The sequence below is a fragment of the Cheilinus undulatus genome, linkage group 9 (genome assembly GCF_018320785.1).
Source record: "Cheilinus undulatus linkage group 9, ASM1832078v1, whole genome shotgun sequence".
Lineage (NCBI taxonomy): Eukaryota > Metazoa > Chordata > Actinopteri > Labriformes > Labridae > Cheilinus > Cheilinus undulatus.
Genome location: NC_054873.1, coordinates 45,061,826 through 45,086,040, shown reverse-complemented (window position 1 = coordinate 45,086,040; position 24,215 = coordinate 45,061,826). Strand labels below are relative to the sequence as shown.

The 24,215-nt window shown below is 38.4% G+C and overlaps 1 protein-coding gene across 2 annotated transcripts in view; it reads left to right on the top strand.

Moving 5' to 3' along the window:
• Positions 1-24,215, top strand: part of zgc:173742 (DNA topoisomerase I, mitochondrial) — a 67,023-nt gene that overhangs the window by 29,359 nt on the left and 13,449 nt on the right. For both annotated transcript variants that reach the window (XM_041795312.1, XM_041795313.1), the window contains exons 13-15: positions 3,559-3,702; positions 5,265-5,450; positions 12,880-12,948. In XM_041795312.1, the coding sequence (XP_041651246.1) occupies positions 3,559-3,702; positions 5,265-5,450; positions 12,880-12,948 (399 nt within the window). The remainder of the gene's footprint in view (positions 1-3,558; positions 3,703-5,264; positions 5,451-12,879; positions 12,949-24,215) is intronic.

The window sequence follows — 24,215 nt, the reverse complement described above, 5'->3', positions numbered from 1 at the left end:
TCCAAAAATTGTTGCATAGATATCCTGCAGAATTCAGGAATTTAGTGTTGGATGATTTTTGAAAATTTCCTGGTGGAGGACCCTCATATTCCTTTCTGATTTTATGTGGCTCACCGTGATTAAATACACTCTGTGCTGTTGTGAAACACGTGTCTGTTTCTCTAATATTAGGGCTGTTAGCTTGCCAACTTAAAAATCCTTGAAGCCCACTGTTAGTTTACCAGGTATTCTCTGACAATAAAGCATTATTCTTATTTTTAAGAGTTAAATTATTTATAATCAGCTTTGTACACCTGCTAAAGTGTGTTATGATAAATGTTAGTAAATAAAAAAGACAGAATAGAGGCATTAAATGTGACTTAAATCATTAAATTTAGGCATTTATAACCAAAAGATATAACTATACCATTTGACATTTCATGAACAGTTCACTAGATCCCAGAATTCAGCTCTAGTGCAGTGTACTGAGAAATCTCACATGCCTTTCATTTTTAACCCTTTTAAGTGCGAAAAGTGGTGCTAATTCCTCTCAGTTTAGTTCAGGCCAGGTCAGGTCTTTGAAAGTCTTTGATTTTATTTTTTAAATCATGTAGAAACCCTGAAAATATTCTTTAGTTGTCGTGATATTGTTCTCATTTTCACTTTTAAGTTGTTCCAGTTTTGATTTAGTGGATGAAATTAAGCATTTTATTCCAGTTTCAGTCCAGTTATTTGATACAGCAAAAGAAGGATGTCAAAGTAATTGTGGTTCCAAACTTTTTATCCTTGTCTGTTTTCTCTGCAGTTATATGCATACATAGAATATCAAACAACAACATAATAAGCCTGTCTGAACAGGTAAATGAATTTGTCTATGTTGTTGCTGAAAAAATGAACAGACCGTCTCTTGTAATGGCTGTGTGTGTTGGTGTTCCCAAGGCCATGGTAAATAAACAAGGCTGCACAGCTATATTGAAAAACTAGAATATAATTCAATTCAATTGCTTGTTCTAATCTATATAAGAGAGGAAAAATAGAGGGTTTATAATGCTTGAAAATGTAATTCAAGGTTGCTTGTCCTTGTTATTCTTTACAAAAGTACAGTAGTGTGCCATTGGCTGGGTTTGCTTGTGGAGTTCATAGTTTTTTTTAGTGAGCATCCGTTCATATATGAAGGGCCAATTGAAATCGAATACAAGCGTAAATGAAACAGAGCATAGCTATATTAAACACTGATAGGTTCTTAAATGGTTGAATTTAGTCATCAGGTGTGATTTTGCTTTACGGTTATAAAATGTGGCTTCAGTTACCAAGAATATACTTGTTCATTTAATATATGAGAATATCATGAAAACGTTAATTTTTATGCCGTGATTTAATTCAACAAGGGGAACTTCCAAACATTCTAGATGCATCTCATACAAAGCAAAATATTTCAAGACTTCTTTTGTTTTGTTTGTTTTAATCTTGATGATTTCAGCTTATAGCTCACACAAATAAAAAATCCACGAATTTACATCAAAAACCTTTACAGACAACACAAAACATCAGTCCAAAATGGATTTTTAATACAGAAATGTTGGCATTCTGGAAAATTCTGCTCATTTATGCACTCAGTACTTGATCTAGGCTCCTTTTGTACAAATTACTACATCTATGCGACGTGACCTGAAGCCCAGGTTGCTTTTGTCTGGATTGTTGTCTGGAGTCTCTCATCTTTCTCATTTTCCTAGACATTCTCTATGAGGTTCAGGTCAGACCAGTTGGCTGGTCAATCTACCACAATATAATACCATGGTCAGTAATCCAGTTTCTGGTAGTTTTGACTTCTCTGTGTGGGCAGGTGAAAAGGAAATCAGTATCTCTCTATGAAGCTTCTCAAATCTCCTTGTAGACAGCTTATAGTATTGACTCTGGACTTGATGAAGCACAGTGGACCAACAGCAGTCGACATTTGGTGTTTGGATCCCCGTTAACGTAAGCATCATCCGTAAGCTATTCTTCCTGGGGTCCACAGTTTATATTGTGACAATAAAATTTATACAAACGCATTAATCACAATACACAAACATGAGACATTACATTGCACAAATTGTACACAACAAACATTTCAACAATTACAACTGACTTAAACAAAATCAAAGACAACAGACATTATATGACAACCCAAACCATCACAGACTGTGGAAACTGAAAACACTGGACTTCAAGGACCTTGGATTGTTTCTATCTTTGATCATACTTCTGATTTTGGGACCTTAAGTTTTAAATGAAATGCTAGATTTACTTTCATCTGGAAAAAAGGACCACATAGCAACAGTACAGATCTTGTCTCCTTTGTTCAGGTCAGACACTTATATCGTTGTCTGTGGTTCAGGATTGGCTTGACACGAAGAACACGTCACTTGTAGTGACCCGTCTGTGTGGTGGCTCCTGATGTACTGACTCCAGCCTCAGCCCACTCCTTTAAAGTTCTCCTAAATTCTTCTGCTTTGTGTGACAGTCCTCTGAAGGCTGAGCTTGTTCCTGTTGTTTGTGTTCCTTTTGTAACCACACTTTCCCTTCCAGTGATTATGCTTTCATACAACCTGCCTGCCCTGTCAGCAGTGACCTTCAGTGGCTTACCCTCCTGGTGGAGCGTGTCAGTGATTGTCTTCTGGACAACTGTCAAATCAGCAGTCTTCCCAATGATTGCAGTTGTGTGCACCGAACAAGATTAAGAAAATAAAGGCTCAGAAACCTTTGCAAATTTGACTTAACACTTAACTTGACTTAATATTCTAATATTTTTAGTTGGTGAATGTTTGAGAGCTGTAAGCTGTACTCAAATGTACAAAACAAAAAACGTCCTCTGAAGTGTTTCACTTTGTATGAGATGAATCTAGAATATATGGAAGCCTCACTTTTTAAATTAAATCACAGCAAATATTGATTTTGTCATGATTTTCTAATTTTTTGCTATGCACTAGTTTGTGTTATTGTGAGTAAGACTGGCCTGTTTGTGTGGGAGATTTGCATTTTCTGAGTCCAGTGTCCAGGTTTGCACATTTTTAAATATACATCATGGAAATTATAATTATCAAGTTTTGGGTTTCAGAGTGTTAAAGTTGGTATACAATGTGTGTGTCTCATTACTCAGTCCCTTCCTCTCATTTCTCTTTCGCTCCACTCTGTTTGCTCACTCTCCTTCTTTCCATCCTTCATGTGTAAAGGTTAAGTTATTCCACTGTTTGTCGCCATGACGGTGTGCCTGTGCGTGGTGGATTTAATTTTGTCTTGGTTATTTTGAATAAGTAAGAACAGCAGAAAAACAGAATTTTGTCATGAAAGTTGAATAGCGCTGTCTGCTTACTTGTTTTCTTTTGTGTGATGTAACAGCCTGTCATGTCGTCTTGTTTACCACAATAAATGGTGTGATTGGAGGCTCCTTAAAAAGGGGTTATTTTGGTTTATTTTTACTTGTTTCTTAATTTCTCTTGTCCTCTTCTTGTCTTGTCTCTTCCTAATTTGTACTTTCTTTATGCTCGCTTTTTGTCCACATCTGTCTTCCTCCTCTTTCTCTTCTGTCTATGAATTCAGGGAGAGAAGGACTGGGAGAAATATGAAGTGGCTCGGAAACTGAAGTCATGCGTGGACGACATCCGTAACCAGTACAACCAGGACCTCAAATCTAAAGAGATGGTTAAACGGCAAAGAGCTGTGGCCCTCTACTTCATAGACGAGGTCTGAATTTGTTGTTTGAGAAAGTAAAGATGCAGATCTGCAAATTGTACATGTTTACACAACCAGTGCTTGAAAGAAACTGCTGCCAGTTTCACAGCAATCCTTAGGGCTCACATCTAACACCAAGAGCCTTCTGAACACATTGAAAATCAATGTGATGTGTCTTGATTGCCTTTTCTGCTTTAGCTGGCTGATAGATCCTCTGGAAGGAGAAACATTGATTACGTGTAGCCATTTCTCCCAGTGAACCTTTGCTAATTATCTCATCCTGTCATTCTGAATTGAAAGAAATGATGGATTGAGCATGGTACTGCTTTTGTCTCATGCCAAAGACTATTTAAAGAGTAAAGCCTGGCAAACATCACAAGGTAATAGTGCTGATTTTTTTGCATGATTCCCCCTTTCAACCAAAGTCAGCTAAGGCAAGTATATTGGATGGTTCTAAGTACTGAAATAACAGATCATCCTTTGATGTGGTTAGTTAAGAGTTATCTTTTGCTCCCCAACCACTTTAGAATACAGTCAGAGCTGCTCTGATTTAATATTGAAATTAAGCGTGCAATAGTTACAGTCATAAATCCTGATGTGTAAGGGAACACAGAGCAGGAACAGATTGATTGTCAATCAGGAATTGAATCGACTGAAGGAGGAAGCACAACAACACAGCCATTGCAATGATAGTGAACATGAACCATAAAGTTTGATGGACATCACGAATAGAGGACCAATTTGTTGATTTGTGGCAACAACACAAGTATGTATACATGTCATGTAAAACATACCACAACCAAATTTACAAGGAGGGGAGCTGGACAAAAATTGCTGCTGTAATGGATGTAACAGTACGTTCACAGCTAGCCACACTTAGCCTGCTAACACTAAAGTCATGTTTGGTGCTCAAACTTGCTCAAACAAGGTGCAGCGCTACAGTCAGGCCAAAATCTGTCTGAATTCGAGCAGTCCGAGCCGGCCATTAGTCTCTTGAGATCTCGTCACACCCCTATGAACTAAATATCAGTATTATATTCATTTGACACTCAGATAAACTTTGGCTACTGTACTTGCCACATTATTTGTTGAAGATAGATTAGCTGCTACCACTGCTCGAATCGAATGCATCCCTCTTGAAAATAATACTAATTTGCTACACTGCAGATTTGTGTTTACCAATAGAGCCGCCACAAAAGTGGATGGTTGTTCTGGTGATGATAGCTGGCACCTTCTTCATCTGTTCAGCTGTTCTGTTTTAAGATCAGCCAAAAAAAAAAAAAAAAGAGAAAAACAATTGATGTAGCCAGGTTTCAACCTATGAAGGGCAGCTGCTTTACAAGGCGATCTGTAGAACTGATAGATTATGTCCACAAATGCAAGAATTTGGACATGAATTAATCAGTACCTCTAAATAATCAACATTTTTTTTTTCAGCTGAAAAGCCTGGTCTGAAGGTTTGTTTTTCTTTTTTGATGTTTGGACCATCAGCTCTTCATTTTGACTGAAGTGTCAATATTAACATATTTGACAGTCATCCTATGGTACTCTCTGTGTCTTCTGACCCCAAAAAGCTGGCACTGAGAGCTGGAAACGAAAAGGAGGAGGGAGAGACGGCGGACACGGTGGGTTGCTGCTCACTACGTGTGGAACACATCACTCTACATGAGAAACTGGATGGCAGCGAGTGTGTGGTGGAATTTGACTTCCTGGGTAAAGACTCCATCCGCTACTACAACAAGGTCCCAGTCATCCGGAGGGTAAAGACACAAAACAAGCTCATAAAGACACTTCTGCACACACCTTTTCATTATTTTACATGTTTGCGCTTGACAGTGTTACACTGTTAATAGTTAAAGCCAGATGATTTGCCCACTCTCATTAAAGATGACCTTGGCCAAGTAGAAACTACACAGATGCTCATTATATTTATTATAATAATCTGGGTTTTGCCCTTTGGGTGTTGGCAGAAGTCCCTGCAGAGAAGGTCACTTGCATAAATATTGACATACCCAGAGCCTGAGGCAGAGAGAGAAGTGAGAGATGTCCTCAGGGCAGAGTTGTAGATTGGTTCCCTGTGGCTGTGGAGCTTTAATTCGTCTGTCTGTTAGATGTGGTGAACTGCCCCCCTGCTCCACTCTGCTACTCTCTTGGATTATGTGTTCATGTAGGTGAATACATCTTCTTTTCAGTACGATGTTATTTAAGATTTCTGTCTCACGCAGACTTCAATCTTGGAAGACACGAACAGCAGTTCAACTATTCTTTCCCTTATATTCTAATCATATTTGAAGCCAATAGAAATCCAGAAGTTTCAGTTGAAGGTTGCACATAAAGCAAAGATAAACCAGATTTTCTATCTTCCAAATGAAGAGATGGCGATCTTGTGATATACGAAGACATCCTGCACAAAATGTGTTGTTAAGATTGGATTCATGTTCTGACATAAAAAGTTGTGATCAAATTATGTTTTGCTTTTCCAAATGGATAAATCTTGGGAAAAACAAATGCTGTCAAGCCTGTAGTTGCGTCTCACAGTAATGCAAGTATAATTGAAAGCTGACCAAAGAAGTGAACATGTTCACTCTTAAACCACTGGGAAGAGCCTTAGCTGCCTCAACAGTCATAACAAAGATTAACTCAGTGAAAAACTGGAATTGACATTACACAAGCCTTAACTTCATAATTTCATGATATTTTTTCAGCACACACTTGAAGCTTATAACACTAAACTGTCAAAGCCAGAGTTAAACGTGTACCAGTGGCTGTAATGTGATCCAAGACAACAGGAGTTGATTTACAGTCATGGACGAAAGTATTGGCACCCCTGGAATATTTCCAGAAAATACACAGAAATTGTTGCAATTGCAAATGTTTTTGGTATACATGTTTATTTAATTTATGTACATTGGAACAACACAAAGAGGCAGAAAAAAAACAAAATTATATATATATATATATATTTTTTTTTTTGGCCGGTGGCAATGGACGCATACTTTCAAGACATTTATTATTAAACTGCTCTCATTATACAGCACCATTTTCATGATGGTAGATAAAGCAATTCTGTGGCTATTTTTTAATACCGCCAATTCCTGACAAACATAAATTTCACAATCTGGCCGATTAGATGTGGTCAAAGAAAATAAATGCCACATCTAAAAGTAAAGACTTAATTTCAAGGTCTTATTTTTGGACTAAAACTAGTCTCAAACTTTCAAGACTGAAAATGACTGAAGCATGACAAAAACTATTGTAACTTTTTAGTCTTAAGACTAAAAATAGGAAAATAGCACACAAAATTATCATTGCATACAGAGCACACAGATGTCCTTAAGAAAAGGATCAAGAAAAGAATAATACTTTTGTATACTCTAGTGGTTTGTGGATGGTATTTTAATATTTATCTTCTGGAGATTCATGAATAATCTCATGACTGTCATCATTTTATTTTTCTAACTGGCAAGCTTAATCGAGTAGAACTGTGTAATCTTCACACACCACGTGAAAAGGGAAAAAAGAAATATGCAGGCTATGGAATAAACATCTATATTTAAAGAAAAGATCCCAATCAGGTTCAGTCAGCAAAAACTGAATAGGAGTTTGAAAATAATTCAATGTACTAGTTTGGGCATTTTTGAAAATGTGAAATGTCTTATCCAAACTGACTCCAACAGGATGTCTTTACAGAATTGACAGGGCAGTGAGGCTGACAGTGTAGGATACCCCCCTTTGGAGATTATCCATGCTGCTGTCAAACTCAGCAGAAAGCAACCGATTTTTGGGCACCATAACAAGATGGCAGCACCCACAAATTTGCCGTTAGATTTGTCTATGGAAGACAGATTTGTTTGAGATGAGAGGGAAATTAGAATGGAAGCAGCAGGTAACTAAGATGTTAGTTGTGTCAGCTGAGTATTTGATCTAAAAGCTTATATTTTTCCTGTTCTTTCATTCCACACCTCTAGCTTTTCACTCAAACTCTGGGTGTTTGAGGCTTAAGCCAAACCTTGAAGGCATCCCAGTGAGCACAAGCAAGCCTTTTCTTCATATTCAAGCATTTCCTATGACGTGTAAACTGCACATCTCCATAAATGCCTGGAGTGCATCTTAAAGACCCTGAAGGGTGCTGTTGACTTTCTAATAAGTCTGAAGCTTGTAAAGACTGGATGACAGAAAGCCTTGCTAAACCCTCCGGAGCTTTTTTACTTCATTGTTTTTTAGTCTGACATTGAATAAAATCAGAAATAAGGACCACAGTAATGGTAAAGAATAATGACGTTACTGCATGTGGAATTACGGGTGTGCTGCAATCTCTGTTTACCCACTGTAAAGCTAGTGGTAGCAAATCATTTAGAGGGGTTATCCTGCATGCCTGTTGACAACAGTATAATTGTATGTATTGCTTGTGGAAAAGGTTTCATACTGTCAACTGTCTTTACAGTTTGTACTAATGTCAACCTGACAGATGCCTCCACTGTTACTTAGTAAGGGAAAAATTACCATAATTAGATCATATGATAGAGCAGGTTGTGATATTTACTGGCAGAAGCAGGTTAGAAAATGCCACAATACAAGAAAACAAAATGTGCCTGGAATGTTTTTTAAAGCCTTGTTGGGTTGTCTGCTGTCTGTCAAACAGCTGTCACATTTGTATGTGTGTGCATGTATGCATATGTAAATTTCCAACCTCTCCTCTGGTGTCAGCCCGTGCTATCTTCTATTCCAGAGATGGAGAAAGAAATGTTAGCACCTGACAGCCAAAGTGTTTTGTTTCTCAGCAGAACATATAATTATTCAAATGAGTTCATTCAAAAGCAACACATTAGCTCAAATTAATTAGTGTCTTGCATATTTTAGCATCATCAATTTCCATGGAAATCAGTGAGATGTGGCTAAATGTCAATTGGAATAAAATGGAAGGAAGGATGGATGGAAGTCATTTTCATTTCTTACCTCTGATGTGCTTCAACTTTTCTGTCTGTTGGTTGGTCTGTCTGAAAAGGTCTGTTATTCATAAATTATCTATTTTAACCTTCTATATAGCCAACACAGGGAAGTGATGCTGGTGAAAATCTACATACATACCACGGAATTAAGACTAAAAAAATCACTACAAAGTGCTAGTACCTATGTGTTTGTTTTTACAAAAAAATGCAGCTTGTCCGTTTAGAGGAGAGTCATGGTATTAATCCACATAAAAACCCAAGTGACTTTTCATTCACACCCAGAAAAAGAAAAATAAGCTCTCAAAGGTCAGATCAGATCACAGATATTTGTCATGGATCAGCCAAAACAAAAAATGAAAAACAAAAAAGGAGAGAAAGAGAAATCTAATTTTTATTGTAATGCAGGGATAGTTAATAAAGCCAGAAACGCAATTTCCAATATTTCACACCAAACTTGAATACGATTTTAATTAATGTAAATGATGTTGGAAACTATAGGTACATGCAAGTCACATTTCTTTTTTTTCATCAGCACAAAACATATACAGTATACGCTACTGTGTGGTTAATGTAACGGTTAGATATTTGAGATGCCACAGGGTCTTAAAATGTACAATAGACAGTCTTGAAAAAGATTTTAAAAAGAATTACATTTAAAGTCAGATTTTTATTACCCACCCTGTAGAAAGTGCTGCAATAATCTGATTTCAGAAGTCTTTAATATAAGTGGCTTCATTTTAAACATGCAACATACATGAACCACACATCTGCAGCACGTGCAGTTAACAAACAGAACAGCACAGGGAGCGTAGTGTGCGTTATATTGATTTATTTGGACCAGAAACAGCCGTGTGCTGTGTCTGCTTGCTTGGCTAAGTTTATTGCAGCAGACCACAGCAAACATCGTGTTACTAATGATATGTTTGTGATTGTTGTCACTTGTAACCAGGTGAAACCTGTGAGGTAAAAACAGACACGGTAAGATGCAATGGAGAAAATTTTAAATACTGTGTGACCCAGTCTGTAGTCCAAATGTCCATGAGTTATAACCCATCCCTGTGTGAAAATCTGTGAAAGACCAACTTGTGAACCAAAGGCATAAGGTGGCACAAAACGTAGTAATTTAGAGATTTGTATATGTGATTTAATACAGTGTAATTCATGCCAGCACCTCGCTTGGCATCTGTGTAGCCATGGCAACACCTCGTAGTCTCTTGCTCACATGTTGGCTCGCCTTTTAATTTGGTACCGATTAATTTGTCTCATTTTAAGAATGACATGCTGGACAGCTTGCTGCTTCACTGACTGCTCATAACGCCCCAAAACAAAAGCAGAAATCCCAAGACAGCATAAATTTGGTATTGTTTCACTTAAGGCTGAACGATTTGTGGAAATAATCTATACTAAATCTATATAAATAATATAATAATAATCCTAAGTATTTTCCTACAAATTCAAGCAATAAATAATTCCATAAATAAGACCATGTGTATTGAAAACAATGAAATTATTTCTGAAGCAATTAATCCATGGTAACATGAATCTGAATATGGGGGTGCAGCAAGCTTTAAGCTATAAAGGAGGCGGCTGGGATGGAGGAGGTGAGGCTGGCTATCAGCTGATTGCAGCTGGGGTATGACTTTCGTGAAGTAACACTAGGCTTCGTTAAGCTCCCATCTGAACCATTTGGGCCCGGTTAGAAAGTGACACAACCAGTCAGCAACGAGGGGCAGTACTTTCAGGCACGGCAGAGTCGTGATGTTAGCAAGCAGCAAGACGTTGGTGCAATTATGGCGGAAGAGCTTAGCGTGGATACTGCTAAAGTGCAAGTTTATCAGAACTTGATATTTCTTCGTTAACAGAAAAAAGATCAGCAGTGAGTTGTTTTCTTTTCAAAAACAACAAAAGTCGTGTACTGACATGTCAATAGTTGCCATGTTGCGCGTTATTCCCTGGTAGCTGCTACATCACATGTTTCGTTGCTCTGATTGGCCGGTGGAGATGTGATAGACAGAACGTTCATCCAATCACTCTCCAAGTTTTTTTCAAAGCCTCTGCCTTTTCTCAGACGTTTCCTATTTAAGCTTTCCCAGATGGATGTGTGAAACAAATCCATCTGGCGTGTCAAGTTAAGGCTTCATCTGTTTTAGATAGAATGAGCTAACTTTTTTGGCTCGTATTGCAAATGTGATGTCATTTGCTCTGTTTCAAGGCATTATCATTTTTATGGCAACCATTTTGATTAAGAAAAACATACATAAAACACAAAAAGGAGGATTTTTGTAAACCATTATAAAAAAATGATGCTTGAATGTTTGCATAATGTGCATAAAATCTCTGCCGCTGATTTATTAAACTGGTACTTTGACACACTTCAAGTTAAAGAAATATTGCAACTTCTGCGATTTGTAAATTGCAGCAGGCCATATTGCAATTTACTGTAATTTGCAATTAATTGATCAGCCCTAGTTTCATTGTTTATGTGGAAAAACAGATGGGCGGAAGGAGATGGATTTCTGGTTTGTCTTCCTCTATGTCTCCTTTTCTTCTTTGCCGCTCTTTGTTTGGAATGGTTTGGTTTATTTCACCAAGTGTAATGTGAATGCAAACCAAACCATCGGAAGTGCAACAATGTTGTAATTTGAGTTCCAAAACGGACCGAGTCCCCTGGACTATCAGGTGTGAAAACGACCTTAAAAGTAGGACATTTATTTTTCAACAATATGGTAAATTCTCCATTGATCCTCGGATCACATGGTCTGAGCAAGAGAGGGTGATCCGTCACACCCTTACTGTTTGTTGTTGGAAAAAAGTACCTACTTAAAACATTGAATGACTTTGAGTAGATGTGGAGTTGATCCACCTGCAGAAACAGTCACACACTGTCTAGTAAACATTCATTAAATCGCTGGTCCTGAATGATTAGATCTCTTGTCAACACACACATAAACACAAAACACATCACTAAACCAATTAGGCAATCTTGCTTGGGTGTCAATGCTTCTTTGAGACTTTTAGGCAGACACCAATTTACATTTTCACCAAATAAACATTTGCTGTTAATGTTAGACAGTCAGTTCATTTCCCAAAGGGGAAAAAAGTGACACAAAACAGCACTGAATATGTCACTGTGTTTTACAAAGCGGCGCATCTGGTACGATTAATTGGTATCCTGCATACTTGACATGTTTATTTGGGGAACAGTGCTCTCTCAAGAGAGCATCTTTGTGTCTTTACATACATTATAAGGGGTTTAAACAGTAGCACAACTTTACTTTTTATGTTCTAGATCACTGGCTTACCTTTTGAAATAATGCACACTCATTTTCAACTTTTGACCCATTTCTACCATGTAGACACATCAAGATCCTTTTTAGTACACTATTCTTTGCCCTGTGTGCATTTTTTACATTGGATTATTTATTCAGCTCTCAAATGTTCAAAAAGAAAAATTAGGCAACCATTATAGAGAGACTTCATAATTTCAACCTGTTTGCTAAAGATCTGAAGACAAGCACTGCTAGAGGCCCAGTGACCTTGTGCCTCCACAATCTGATCAGTCCTTCCTTGATTCATAGTCGACGTTTGTCAAAGTTTCATTCATGAGATATCACTTTCACAAGCAAGGGATGAACATGAGGCCCAAAGACCTTGACCCTTGATTTATGACATCCAAAATCAAACTGATTTGGACAGCTGTGCAAAGTTGTGCAAAATCCACCAAAATAATCTTAAGATATTGCGTTCACAAAATGACATTGATGGACCAATGGACATATGTATGTACAGATAAATGGCTACATGGAGGGACAACAAGAAATCATGGTTGCCAGGATGGAGGCATAATAAAAGTGCTAGGTGTTATGCTGTTAAAGGGTAAAACTGACATCTACAAGGCAGAAAAGTAGTTAATTAACAGCTGCCGTGTCAACAGTGAAGATCCACTGCTGTGCGATGTGAAGCAATCTCTGATGCTGGCATGCTGTTAGGACAGGCTGTTAAAGGCCAACTTTCTATTTGTACAGTTGATCTCCATGACGCCTTTTTGCTGTGCTTCCTTTAAGTGAGATCCTGCATGGGGATTAAGCAGCAGTACATTCATTTTACATGATGGTGATGAGTGGGTTACATAGTTTGAACCATAGGGGTTGATAAACTGTGACCCACTGCAACACTGATTATGTCATCTTTATTTGTATGCTGTAAGATCCTTTGACCAGATTTTTTTGTCTGTTCTCAGGTTTTTAAGAATCTTAAACTGTTCATGGAGAACAAGCAAGCTGGAGACGACCTCTTTGATCGCCTGAATGTAAGTGTCTAGCTAGCCGTCTTCACTTGTCTTTAACTTCTGTATTTTTCATGTTTTCAGTCATTCTGGCTGCCGAGGATGTTTAATTTTAAAACTTGGCAAAATATTGCAAGCTGAAGCATTGCATTCCTGTTAAAGGTGAGAATTGGTCCTAGGTTATGTTAAATGTGTGAGAAACTCCCGGGAGGTGTGGAATATAAGATGAAAAGGCATAAAAGGATTGTGAAAGGACTATAGAATTACATTTCTTTATTTTTTTGGAGACAGAAGGCAGACGCCAGGGAAAAGCAGAGACTGAATTGTAAGGTGTAAGAGATGAGATTAAATGAGGAAGGGCCATTGGTGTGGAGACATGAAAGGAGTAAAGTGTGGAAACGGGAGATGAGAAGAGGGGGTGAATATTGGAAGCAGAGACTCTGAAAGCAGAAAAGGAGTTTCAAAAGAGAGAGGGGATGGACTCTGGCAGATAAAAATGAAACTGCGCCACTGAAAATTGAAAGTGAACATGCTGGGCAGATGAATTTCCACACATAAAATGCTGGTGTCCTCTTAACCCCTCCTTCCAGCTGCATGCAACAAGGCCACACAAAGGAGCATTTGTACACATGGTTTGTTCAACGCAGGAAGACTCGCGGCTCCTCAGGGTGCATGCTGTCTTCTGTCTAGTAGAGCAGCACCGTTTGTCTTTTTGAGTCTTAACCTTAGGCTGACAGGGTGCAGGGATTCACTGATCCAACTAATGTAGTCCTGATACCTGTGCTCATGTTATCAGACTATAGCTACTTTGACACTGCCTCTCTTTTCCGTGTCTGTTACGCCTTCATTCCGCAATGCTGTTCTGTATGAAAGCGACCGTTCTACAATGGGGGGTCGATCTCGCCCCACCTCTGATCCAGTTCAAGAGGTAGTATCAGAGTCGTAACAGCCTTTTCCGCAATGAGTGTTAAAGGACGTCACGGCATTCCGCAACGGCGAGTGTGCGCTGCTGTCTCCGTAAACAGGAGATTTAAAAACCAGCGTGATTTAATCGAGCGGCATTTCATCAGAGAAAAAAACAGCGGGATAAAACAAAGAATAATGTGGATTAACTGGAGAGACTGTGAGGTTAGAGAGCTGATCACACTCTGTACAGGAGAGGAGAGAGCAGACACATCTCTGCTCACAGCAGCGCCTGAAAAGTTTCATGATGTGTTCAAGTGAGCTTGGTACTCTGAAGTTTCCGACCCCTGAAGCAAATACGTGCGCTGTGACATTGCTTAAAGTCGGACCTCCAGCTCAGAAACATGGAAGAAAAAAAGTCTATTGGATCTAATTGATCAAAATGAATGTTCATGTTATTTTCCCCGTATTTCATTTAGAAATTACAAAGTTTTGAACCGAGAAATCCAGAGTTTCAAATTTCATTGAAAGCAGCAGCTTGAGCAGCGGCTGCCATCTGATTACGGGACACCGGTGTGTGTGTGTAAGCTTGGGTGTGTACAGCTCTGTTACACCTGTATGTGAATTGCTCGTTGCGGAACAGAGATGGGCATTCGTTTTTGCCTTTATTGCGGAATCTCTGTGTAAAAATGGCTTATAACAAAACTGTCGGATAGGGCTGAATGATATATTGTTTTTTTATTTGCTATTTGCTCTTGTGCAATTTGTGTGATGTTAGTCACATCATGCTGCCACTTTTGTGTGTTTTTTTGTTAGTTTGTTTGTTAGTTAGTTTGTTAGCAACATAACTCAAAAAGTTATGGATGGATTTTGCTGAAATTTTCAGGAAATGTCAGTAATGGTATAAGGAAGAACTGATTAGATTTTGGGAGTGATCCGGATCACCATCTGGATCCAGGACTTTTTAAAGGATTCTGTACTACTGGGAGATAGGGCTAGTGGCGGAGGTCTGTGCTCTCCAAGTGCTTTTCTAGTTATGACTGTGCAACTGTTGTGAAACAATCAGAAAATGTCTGATTTATCTTATCAGCACATTGTTTCTATCATTTCTATTCCTCTCTACTTAATCTCATAACCCACTGCTGACCTCTCCGTCTTTGTGGCTCTTACTCTTGGTCTTTGCATATCTTTGGTTGAAAATGTGACTGCATTTATGTTTAATCATTCATAATATTGTATTTGCTGCTAGGTCATATCAATCACAAAAACAAAGGATGCTTAAAAACGGACGTTATAAACTGTTTTCAGTAGCACATGATGAATTAAGATTTTTACATGTTTTCTTCCAGAGGTGGAACAAATACAAGCCTATTGTTGTAAAGTAAAAGAACAGTTCCTTTGGTTACAGTTTACTTAAGTAAAAGTTAAAGTACTGGTCTATAAATCTGCTTGAGTAAAAGTAAAAGGTAGGTCATTCTAAGTTTACAAAAAGATAGGACTGGGCAGACAGAATGTTTGTCCAATCACCTTCCAAGTATTTTTTTTAAAATCCTGCACTTCCCAAGAGCTTTGTGTGGGAGCTTTCCCAGATGAATGTGAAATGCTTAAATACAATGGATGTATGAAACAGTCTATCTGGAGTGTCAGGCTACTATGCATATGGGTATTGAGTAATACTGTGAGGGTTCAAATCTTTTCATTTGAGCACATAGTATTTAAATTTTTACATTTTTTTGTTAGAAATATGTGCAGTGACTTGTCTTTGACCGCCCTCTACAGGTTAAAACTGTCTACTGCAACTAAGATTTTTGAACATTTTCTACTGGCTGAGCTGGTACTCACTGACGTATATGTTACCATCTGTTGTCCCTATAGAGCTCAACAGTTACTGCCTGCTTTTTCCATGAGTATTGCCTGTTCTTGTAACAGCCAAAAGCTGAACTTTTCAGGTGCCACACTTAAGACTGTTTTATCCTTGATGCATCCGCGAGGTTGCGAGTGTCCACACGTCAAACGTGACGTCAAATATTAAGACACGCCCCTTCATGGGGGTCCTGTGCGGCCAATTTTTGTCTGGCGGCGCACATCCCCGAAATTTTTTACAGACGCGGATGCAGCAGACGTCAAAATGGCATTAAACATGCTCCAGACATGATTCTTGAAGACACTGCCCCCTAACTTGGGAGAATATTAGTTTGCGGCAAAGAGGAAGCCGGAGCTAAGTATAAATGCACCAGACGCTTCTGCAACATGATTCCGCATCAGTGTTTGTCCGTGCAGCCGTCCATGCAGAAAGCATAACCGAGCCTTTTGAGTGTGGGTAATGTAGTGCGGTTGCCAGTGATGGCAACTGAAACATGAAAATGAAGTGGATAATCTATGAACTAATGTCTTCTATATGATATTTTTGTGTCACTCAGATGAATCGTGGTAAGCCTAGCTCGGATGGGTTTGACGTTATGGCTGATGATCAAATCCTGAAAGAGAAGCAGAGACTGTATGAGGTTATGACTAATGGGGACAGATGACGTCCTAAAGGTGTTTTTTTTTTTTTTTTTTTAATCCCAGGGTAGGTGCACCTCAGCTGAAACTCTGGGGTTGAGTTTTTAATGTTTATGCAAACACAAAGTTTATTCTGTTTGTGAGTTTTTACATAAAATCGGGGAAGTGATTTCAGTGTGATGTGTCAGTATTATTTGCATGGTTTTTTGCACGTTCAACCGTGATAATACTGTGAGTACTATAATGATTTTGGTCACTATAAACAGAGAGTGTTTTGATACATTACATCGCTAATAGGCTTCAAGCATCTACAGAAAGTATTAAAATAAGAACATCAGAGACTTGCTTTCATCTTGGACATCACACATTTGCATACACACAAGGAAGGTACCAGAAGACCTCTCTCTCTCTCTCATTCTTTCTCATGGATGGCCATTATAGAAAATAGGGTCAGCAAATAACAGGATGCAAGAGAAAGATTGTGACATCAAAGGAGGACTGTAAAGATGCATGTAAAAAGATAAATCATAGAGAAGGTTGGAGAGTTGGCCACATGTTGGTATGTAGAGACTGACAGGTAGGAAGGAGAAGATTGAGGCAGGAAGGGAGTGAGAGGGTGAAGTGAGGAGATGGAGCAATTGAAGAGAGGAGCGCTGTGCCTCTGCTCTCTGCCCTCCAGTGTGTCAGCAAATGTCAGGATGTGTTGGAGGTGGAATGGTAATGGCTGCTGTGGGCAGGCCTGATTGACACACAGAAAGGCCATGGCACTGAGAGAGTGAAACGAGAGGGGGGCTGTGAAGTAGGAGACAGAGTTGTAGGAAAGTGACAGCTGGTCCAGGTTAGGGGAGGTTAGGATGGGGAAAGAGGAAGGTGGCTAGAAAGGGTAGGATGTGAAGAAAATGAGGATTGAGATGAATGGGGGATGGGTGATGGACTGTGAAGTGGGCTTTTATCTTCAGACAAGCTTAAATGAAGAAGATGATGGATGCTGATAAAATATAAAAGTGTGAAATGTAGATTTGGTGAATATGAAGAAAATAAATGATGAAAGGGAAATAGGTTTAGATTATCAAAGCAAAATATAATTACCAGAATCTCTGATGTGTAATTTTGCTTGATTGGTGACGATGTTATTAACTCTTTTTTTGTTAATCCTTGTTTCAGAAGCTAAATAGAGAGTGAAACCTCTAATTCACCTTACATCAACACATGTTCATCATCACAGGGCTCCTGTAATAACAAAAATGACTGAAACTGGAACAGTTTTCTAAAATTTTGGTTGCAATTTCCTGTTAAGAAGGCCGGAGCAGCCAAGAACTAGGGATGTTCCTATCAGGGATGTCCCGATCCCGATCACATGTATCAGATCAGGGCCGATACTAAGCATTTTTAATTGATCTGCGATTGACAGTTTGATCCGATCAGCCCAGCCGATCATTTATGTCAGTTGGCCTAAATGGAGCACCATTTACGACAGGCCGTAAACGCACCAGTAACAACAAAGCAGAAGTAGCCACATTAGCTTCCGTGTGTTAAAATGTCAGCGGTGCAGAAAAACTTCAAACCTGAGAGCGAAACAGTCCGACGGCCACTTGCAGCATCTGTAACACAACTGTTTCACAAGGTGGTAGCAGCAGAGCTGCGTTTAACACTACAAATTTGATCTGTCATCTCCAGTCAAAACATGCAGCGGAATACGGTGACTTTACAAAAGCAACAGGCAGCTTTACCGAAGCAACAACCTCTGGACTTTAAGAGGAGGGATAAATACCCTCGAGAGAGCAACAAGGCAAAAAAGATAACAGAAAAAGTGATCAAGTCCATCGCTTTGGGCAGCCAGCCCATCTCTGTGGTGGAGACCCACGCTATGCCCTGCTGTCTCGACATTACATTACTGTTTACATTTAAAGTGGAGTTAGGATGTTTTTAATTAATTTTTGAGTTCAGTTTTTTGTTGTGATTAATAGTGTCATGTTAACTTCTAAGTGGAATTATAATATTTAAAATTCATTTACTGAATTCATATGTTATTGTGACTATTGATTCTGTTACACCACCTCTAAGTGAAACTGAGGTTATTTGAGTTCACTTTTTTGACTGCTCAGGTCATTCAGCTGACCACTTCAAGTGGATTTTGATTGTCTGATTGAATACTAAACACTGCACTAAGTGAATATGTACATTCATTTTTTGAAAGATAATTAAAGTGAAACAGAGCTATAACACCATTCTGAGCAGAAATGTGATTTTATGGTTTTTTTTTACAACAATATTAGCTGTACTGAGTTAAATGCAGTAAGTTTGAGATATCTAGTAGTAATAATTGAAACTGTAATCTAGGTAAGTATGAGTATTAGATCAGGACTCGGTATCGGCAGATATTCAATATTAAAAATGCTAATCGGGACAACCCTAGTTCTTATGTGTCCATTTCCCCATTCGGCTAAACGCTCATTTAATTTGCATTTAATCACTAGTCTAACGTGCAGAAAATACTTAAAAAAACACAGTCCAATTTGTCTCAGGGTTACTGTATGATTTGAGCCTGATATACTCTGTGGAGCATGGCTAACATTAGCAGCTAGTTCCACCATCTTTTGTTCCTCTTTGCAGATCAATATCATGCTTTGATATGTAGCCTCTTTTCACTTCGGTTGAGTAGTTATACGTGAGTTCAACCCTCGGCAGCCTACATAAGAATTTATTTCCATTTATTACTTAAAAAACTGTCATACCGCTCTGTTCCTACTACACACTAAGATTCTAATACTTGCTATCTGATGAAATGCTGGGGAAAAGTTCAGACAAGAAGGCAGCAGCCATTAACTACAGCAACAGCGACCTCTAGTGGTGGGAGGTTCAGTACCGCTAAAATGAGCGTTGTAGACTGGAATTTCAAGCGCGTATTTATTAAAAAAAAAAAGAGGTCGTTAGTAGAACTGACTCATAAATCTAGTTTAACCACATGCATCCCTGCAGAGAACTCCTGCTGTAAGCTGTCTACAAATAATTAGCACTGCAGCATTTAATGGTAATGATGAGAGATGTGCGGATATTAAAATTTGATTTCACGATTATCGTGATATCATAAATATCACAGTATCAGTATTATTGCAGTATTGTTAGAATTTGCTTAATATCTTTAAAAAGCACTGATATATCATATGAAATATTTTGTCAAGAGTAATACTAATACAGTACAGTCAAAATACGCAGCACACAGCAATACGCACTTTTTTTTTGTAAAGTAATAACCTGTCACTGATAAACATGAAAAGTTCCTCAAATGTGCTCTAACAATGGAGTTTTATTAATAAGGTTGTCAAAATACTTCATCGAATTTTGATGCCATGCTTTAAAAGGCGCAATATCTGCTTGTTTTACATTTAAAAGGACATAAAAGTACCAAATTGCCTATGAATAAACAGATGCTTTTTATCAAGCTGAGTCCTAATCAATTTACTATCAATACTTCTCTGTTTGTAGAAAGACAAAACGCCATATTTAACAGAAGGAGTATAATCGGACTAGAGCTTCAGTTGAAAGGTCATGATTCTATTTGGTTTATCTTTTTTATTTTGCCGTAAAGAACAACTGAATTTCTCATTCTCACAACCACATTTCTTTAACTTTCTCGTCAAAAACGGAGTCTTCATTTTCCTGATTTACATTTCAGCATAACGATGCAGATTTCACCATTGTATTTATTCATATTTTTATCTATGTTGTATATTTTGGGTAAATATTTTAAAGTAAAAAGACTCATAACAGGGAGCGCTTTCATGGATGATCTAAGCGGTCCAACAGTGGGAGTTTTTTTTTTTTCCTTCTTCTTTTTTCACGATGAAAGTTTCTGCTGTGTTTTTGAGAGAGCAGAGGAGAGTGACGGCATTGTTTCATGTCCCTAAATGTTTAAGTCCCAGTTGACTTGACTGTGTCCTTAATTTCACTCACCTTGGTAAACAATCCTATATAGCATGCTGTCTGGACATTTTTTATTGTGATATTTAAGTGCAGTTATCGCTAATGGGTTAATGATAATGAAAATATGAACTGTATGTTAACCCTGGGGTACTTTTATGGTAGTTATCATTAAAACCAGTGACCGTTCCATGCCTAGTAATGATTAAAGATTCACACATTGATTAGGGATTCACACATTGCTTTAACATTTGTATTAATCAATATCAGCCCTGCTGACAAACATCGGCAATTGGCAAATTATGTGGACATGAACTGACATCAGTTGCAGATATTTTTTTTTGTTGTTGTCTTGGACTGGTTTAATCCCTGTATTCATCACATCTAACTGCTGTTTCAGAGGACAGATTTTTTGGGGGCAGAAGATGTGACATGTTTTTATGGTCAAACATGAGAGAAAATATTGGCAATTTGGGAATTTTACACCAAGAAAGTCATGAAAACCATCGGCACCAGTATCAATCATCGGTTAAATTGTAATTTTAAACATCGGTATCAGCATCGGCACTGATTTTGACCATCACTGCAGCTCTAGCAATGAATAATACCACAGAGGAAGTGTAGCTCTTCAGTGTTACAATCTGAAGTTCCCAGTCATAGTGACTGCTCTATGAAGAAGACTGTGATTTTTCTGTGCGTGTACACACAGGTTTCAAATCTCTAGAGTTGTTAGAGGCAGATGTGAGCTTAAAATTCAGGCATTTGTCAGGAAGCCTGTCTCCACAGGCTTGACATCATTACAGTGACAATTCACACATTGACTGCAGTTTCAGGTTAACACCAACCTCAGTTGGATTTCTTTAACTACTTCTTCGTCAAACACATTTAATTATTACCTGTGGGAGAGTGAATTCCCTCTGAGATGCTTTGTTTGGCACATTTCATTATTTTTCTTTGACTCCTTTGTTTCTCTTCTACCTGCTACAGGAAGAAGTTTTCATTACAGGGAACTGATGTGGAGAGCGTGTGCATTGAACCCAATCCAAAGCACATCACCATCACTTGTGCAGTTTCATCAGTCAATATTTCACCACAAATAGGCTAGCAGTGTAGGAATGGGACACTCCAGTACTCGAACCATGTATTAGGGCTGGGCAGTGCATTGAATTTTTAAGATACATTAATAGAGAAGCTGGCTGATGTCAGGGCATCTTGGGATCACACAGGCTAAAAATAACAAATGTCAAAAGTGTGGCAGTTTTATCATGGGAGGCTGTCACACAGACAGCCAGGTAATAAGACTGATAAAAGCCAGACTAACAAAGAGCTACTGATACCTGTGTAGCTCAACGAACACAAGCTTTAAAAAGCTTCTATAGTAATGTTCAGCTGTTGGGAAGCACTTAGAGTTTGTTTAGTGGGTTATGAAGGTACATCAGTATAGGGCTGAAACGATTCCTCGACTTATCGGGGTGATTCATTTCAAAAAATTCCTCGAGGCAAATAATCTGCCTCTAGGCTTCGCTTAAATCAGTCATGTATCCATGTACGTCCATGTGTTGCACGGTGTGCTGTGTTTCGCACAGACGGCTATTTGTGTGGCACAATGCGCTTGTTTTTGTTGTTACTGTAATGTAACATGCAGGTAACGTGAGGCGTGAAAATTACAAGGGAAGAGAAGTTGATGCAGTGATGTTTACAGGTTTACAGTTTACACTTCCTGTGCTTTTACGCATCCACTGACCATGGCTCCATCACAAATATGGCACTATACCTGAACCGGTGAACCTACACAGATCTCTGAGTTCACGCGCTGCTTGCATGATTTGCTGGTGTGAGACAGCGCTCAGTTTGTGTCAGCAGACTTCAGGGAATTTCATAAACTTCTTTGATTGACCTGACGGGCTCACAGAAGACAGTCGGGCGTCACGATTCAAGTCCTGTTTTGGTGTTTTCCCTCTTTGTCTCTCTCTTCCGCTTGCACACATTATACATTCAATTATAAATGATCTAAATTTCAGCGCACTGACATCTTGATTACAGCATATTTTTCAAATGTTTTAGCATCCCGAATGATGAATGATTTGATAAGATTTGAAATAATAAGTGTTGTGTGATATGAAACATTTCATGTTTTTACTCTCAAACTTAGTGGATTTTATGGGGTTACGCTAATGTTACTTACATGAAGTCCCTTATTTACCATCAAAATAAAAGCAGTTTTTTATCCAAACAGGAACAAAAGCTGTCTTGTTCCCGTTTCAAACTGGCTGCATGTTTTTGTTGCATGCAGGTGACGTGCATGTTCGCTTTAGCACAAACTATCACAGCTTTCATAGCGGGTGTGAGTGTGCTGCTGTCACAACCCTGTCTGTCTTAAGAAGTTTAACCTCAATATATCTTCCTGCAAGTGATGTAGAAGAGTCAGAATAAAAGCATTCTGTATAAACAGAGTATCTTCAAGAGGATGCTTGGGGAAAACTGGGCTTTTACTTTGAAAAGCACAAAACGGAAGCTTATTCGTACTGTGTTTATCTAGCTGTGACGTATTTTACAGGTGTGGAAACTAAGCTTTACTAACAGTAGAAGTTTAGAGAACAACTGTATTAGACAGTTGCATTTTGGTTTGTGTCCTTCATCAGGGTGGTCAAGAAACAGACTGCAAACATATTCTACCATTGTAGACATACATATCTGCTAAAACAAGGCAAATATGGCTCTCTACTCGTCATTTTCCTGTCTATTTTAAAGGCTTCCACCCTAGATTCCTTGGTGTAAGAAGCGCGTATCAGGTGCGTGAGATACAGCACTCATGCAGGTATGACTTGTTAACATAAAAAGAAAGTCAAGTAATGTCATAGCTAAGATGTGCATCTCACACGGCCAATCTGTGACAGACTTTAGAATAAAACATTACAAATTAAAAGCATAACAAACAGTTTGATGAAAACATTTTATTGCTAACCTTAGCTGGGTTAGGTTAGCAATAAAGTGAATCATTTTGAACCTGCACTCCTGCATGTATCTTAACAGTCTAAGACTGATGTTGTATATGACAAAAAGAGACCCAGGTTATAAAAGCTTAAACTTTTGAACATTATATCCCAGCACCTAATTTTTTCCCCTGTGGAAGCCCCTTGTTTTGCTGTTCTAATGAAGCTACCCACACCTTTGTCGCCCTTACAGTAACTTTTTTAGTTAGCCTGGTAGACTTTCCAAAATCTTTAAAAATCCACACCAGTACCTGCAGAACCTCTTTTCATCCAGGTTTTAATCCTTTTTGGATCTTCTTTTTTTCACTAGCTTAGCATTAGCCACCATATCAAGGTCCCAAAACAGACATTACATGGGCTGTAACAACTAATGCGGGCTGTTCTGTGGTCATGTCATGCTTTGCCATACAGCACATGAGTAAAAATTTAGATCATGAAGGAGATGGCCTAAATAGCTCATAATGGAGAGACGGAGAGGCTGTCATCTGTCCCTCTGTGCCACTGCAGACAGGGACTGCTTTAAATAATGTCTCATAGTCAGCCAATATAAAAAAGCACAAGGAGTTGTTGTAAATATGCAAATATTTTGAAGATTTTTTTTTACCACAGAATGATAATTTGTTCACTTTTAGTCCCCAAGAGATGGGACAAGTTTGTGCAAAAAAAGTCTTTATCATTATTTGTTCACTTTGTGTCATACATGCAAATATTTGAGTTTCAATGTCCGTTAGCTTCTTTTCTTTTGTCTATATTGACGTTACTTTTGAAAAATTCAAGTGACATTCCTGCAGCACACATATTCTTAGAGTCCAGGTTGTCCTCAAAGAAAGGGATGTTTAGACCACAGGGTTGATGTTTTTACAAGCTTTTTTATACAAAAAGTCCAAGCGAGACAAAAGGGTGAATAACTAACTCAGTACTAAGAGGGTTTTATCAACAAATAAAAATTATTGTTGATTTTTGCCAGAATCA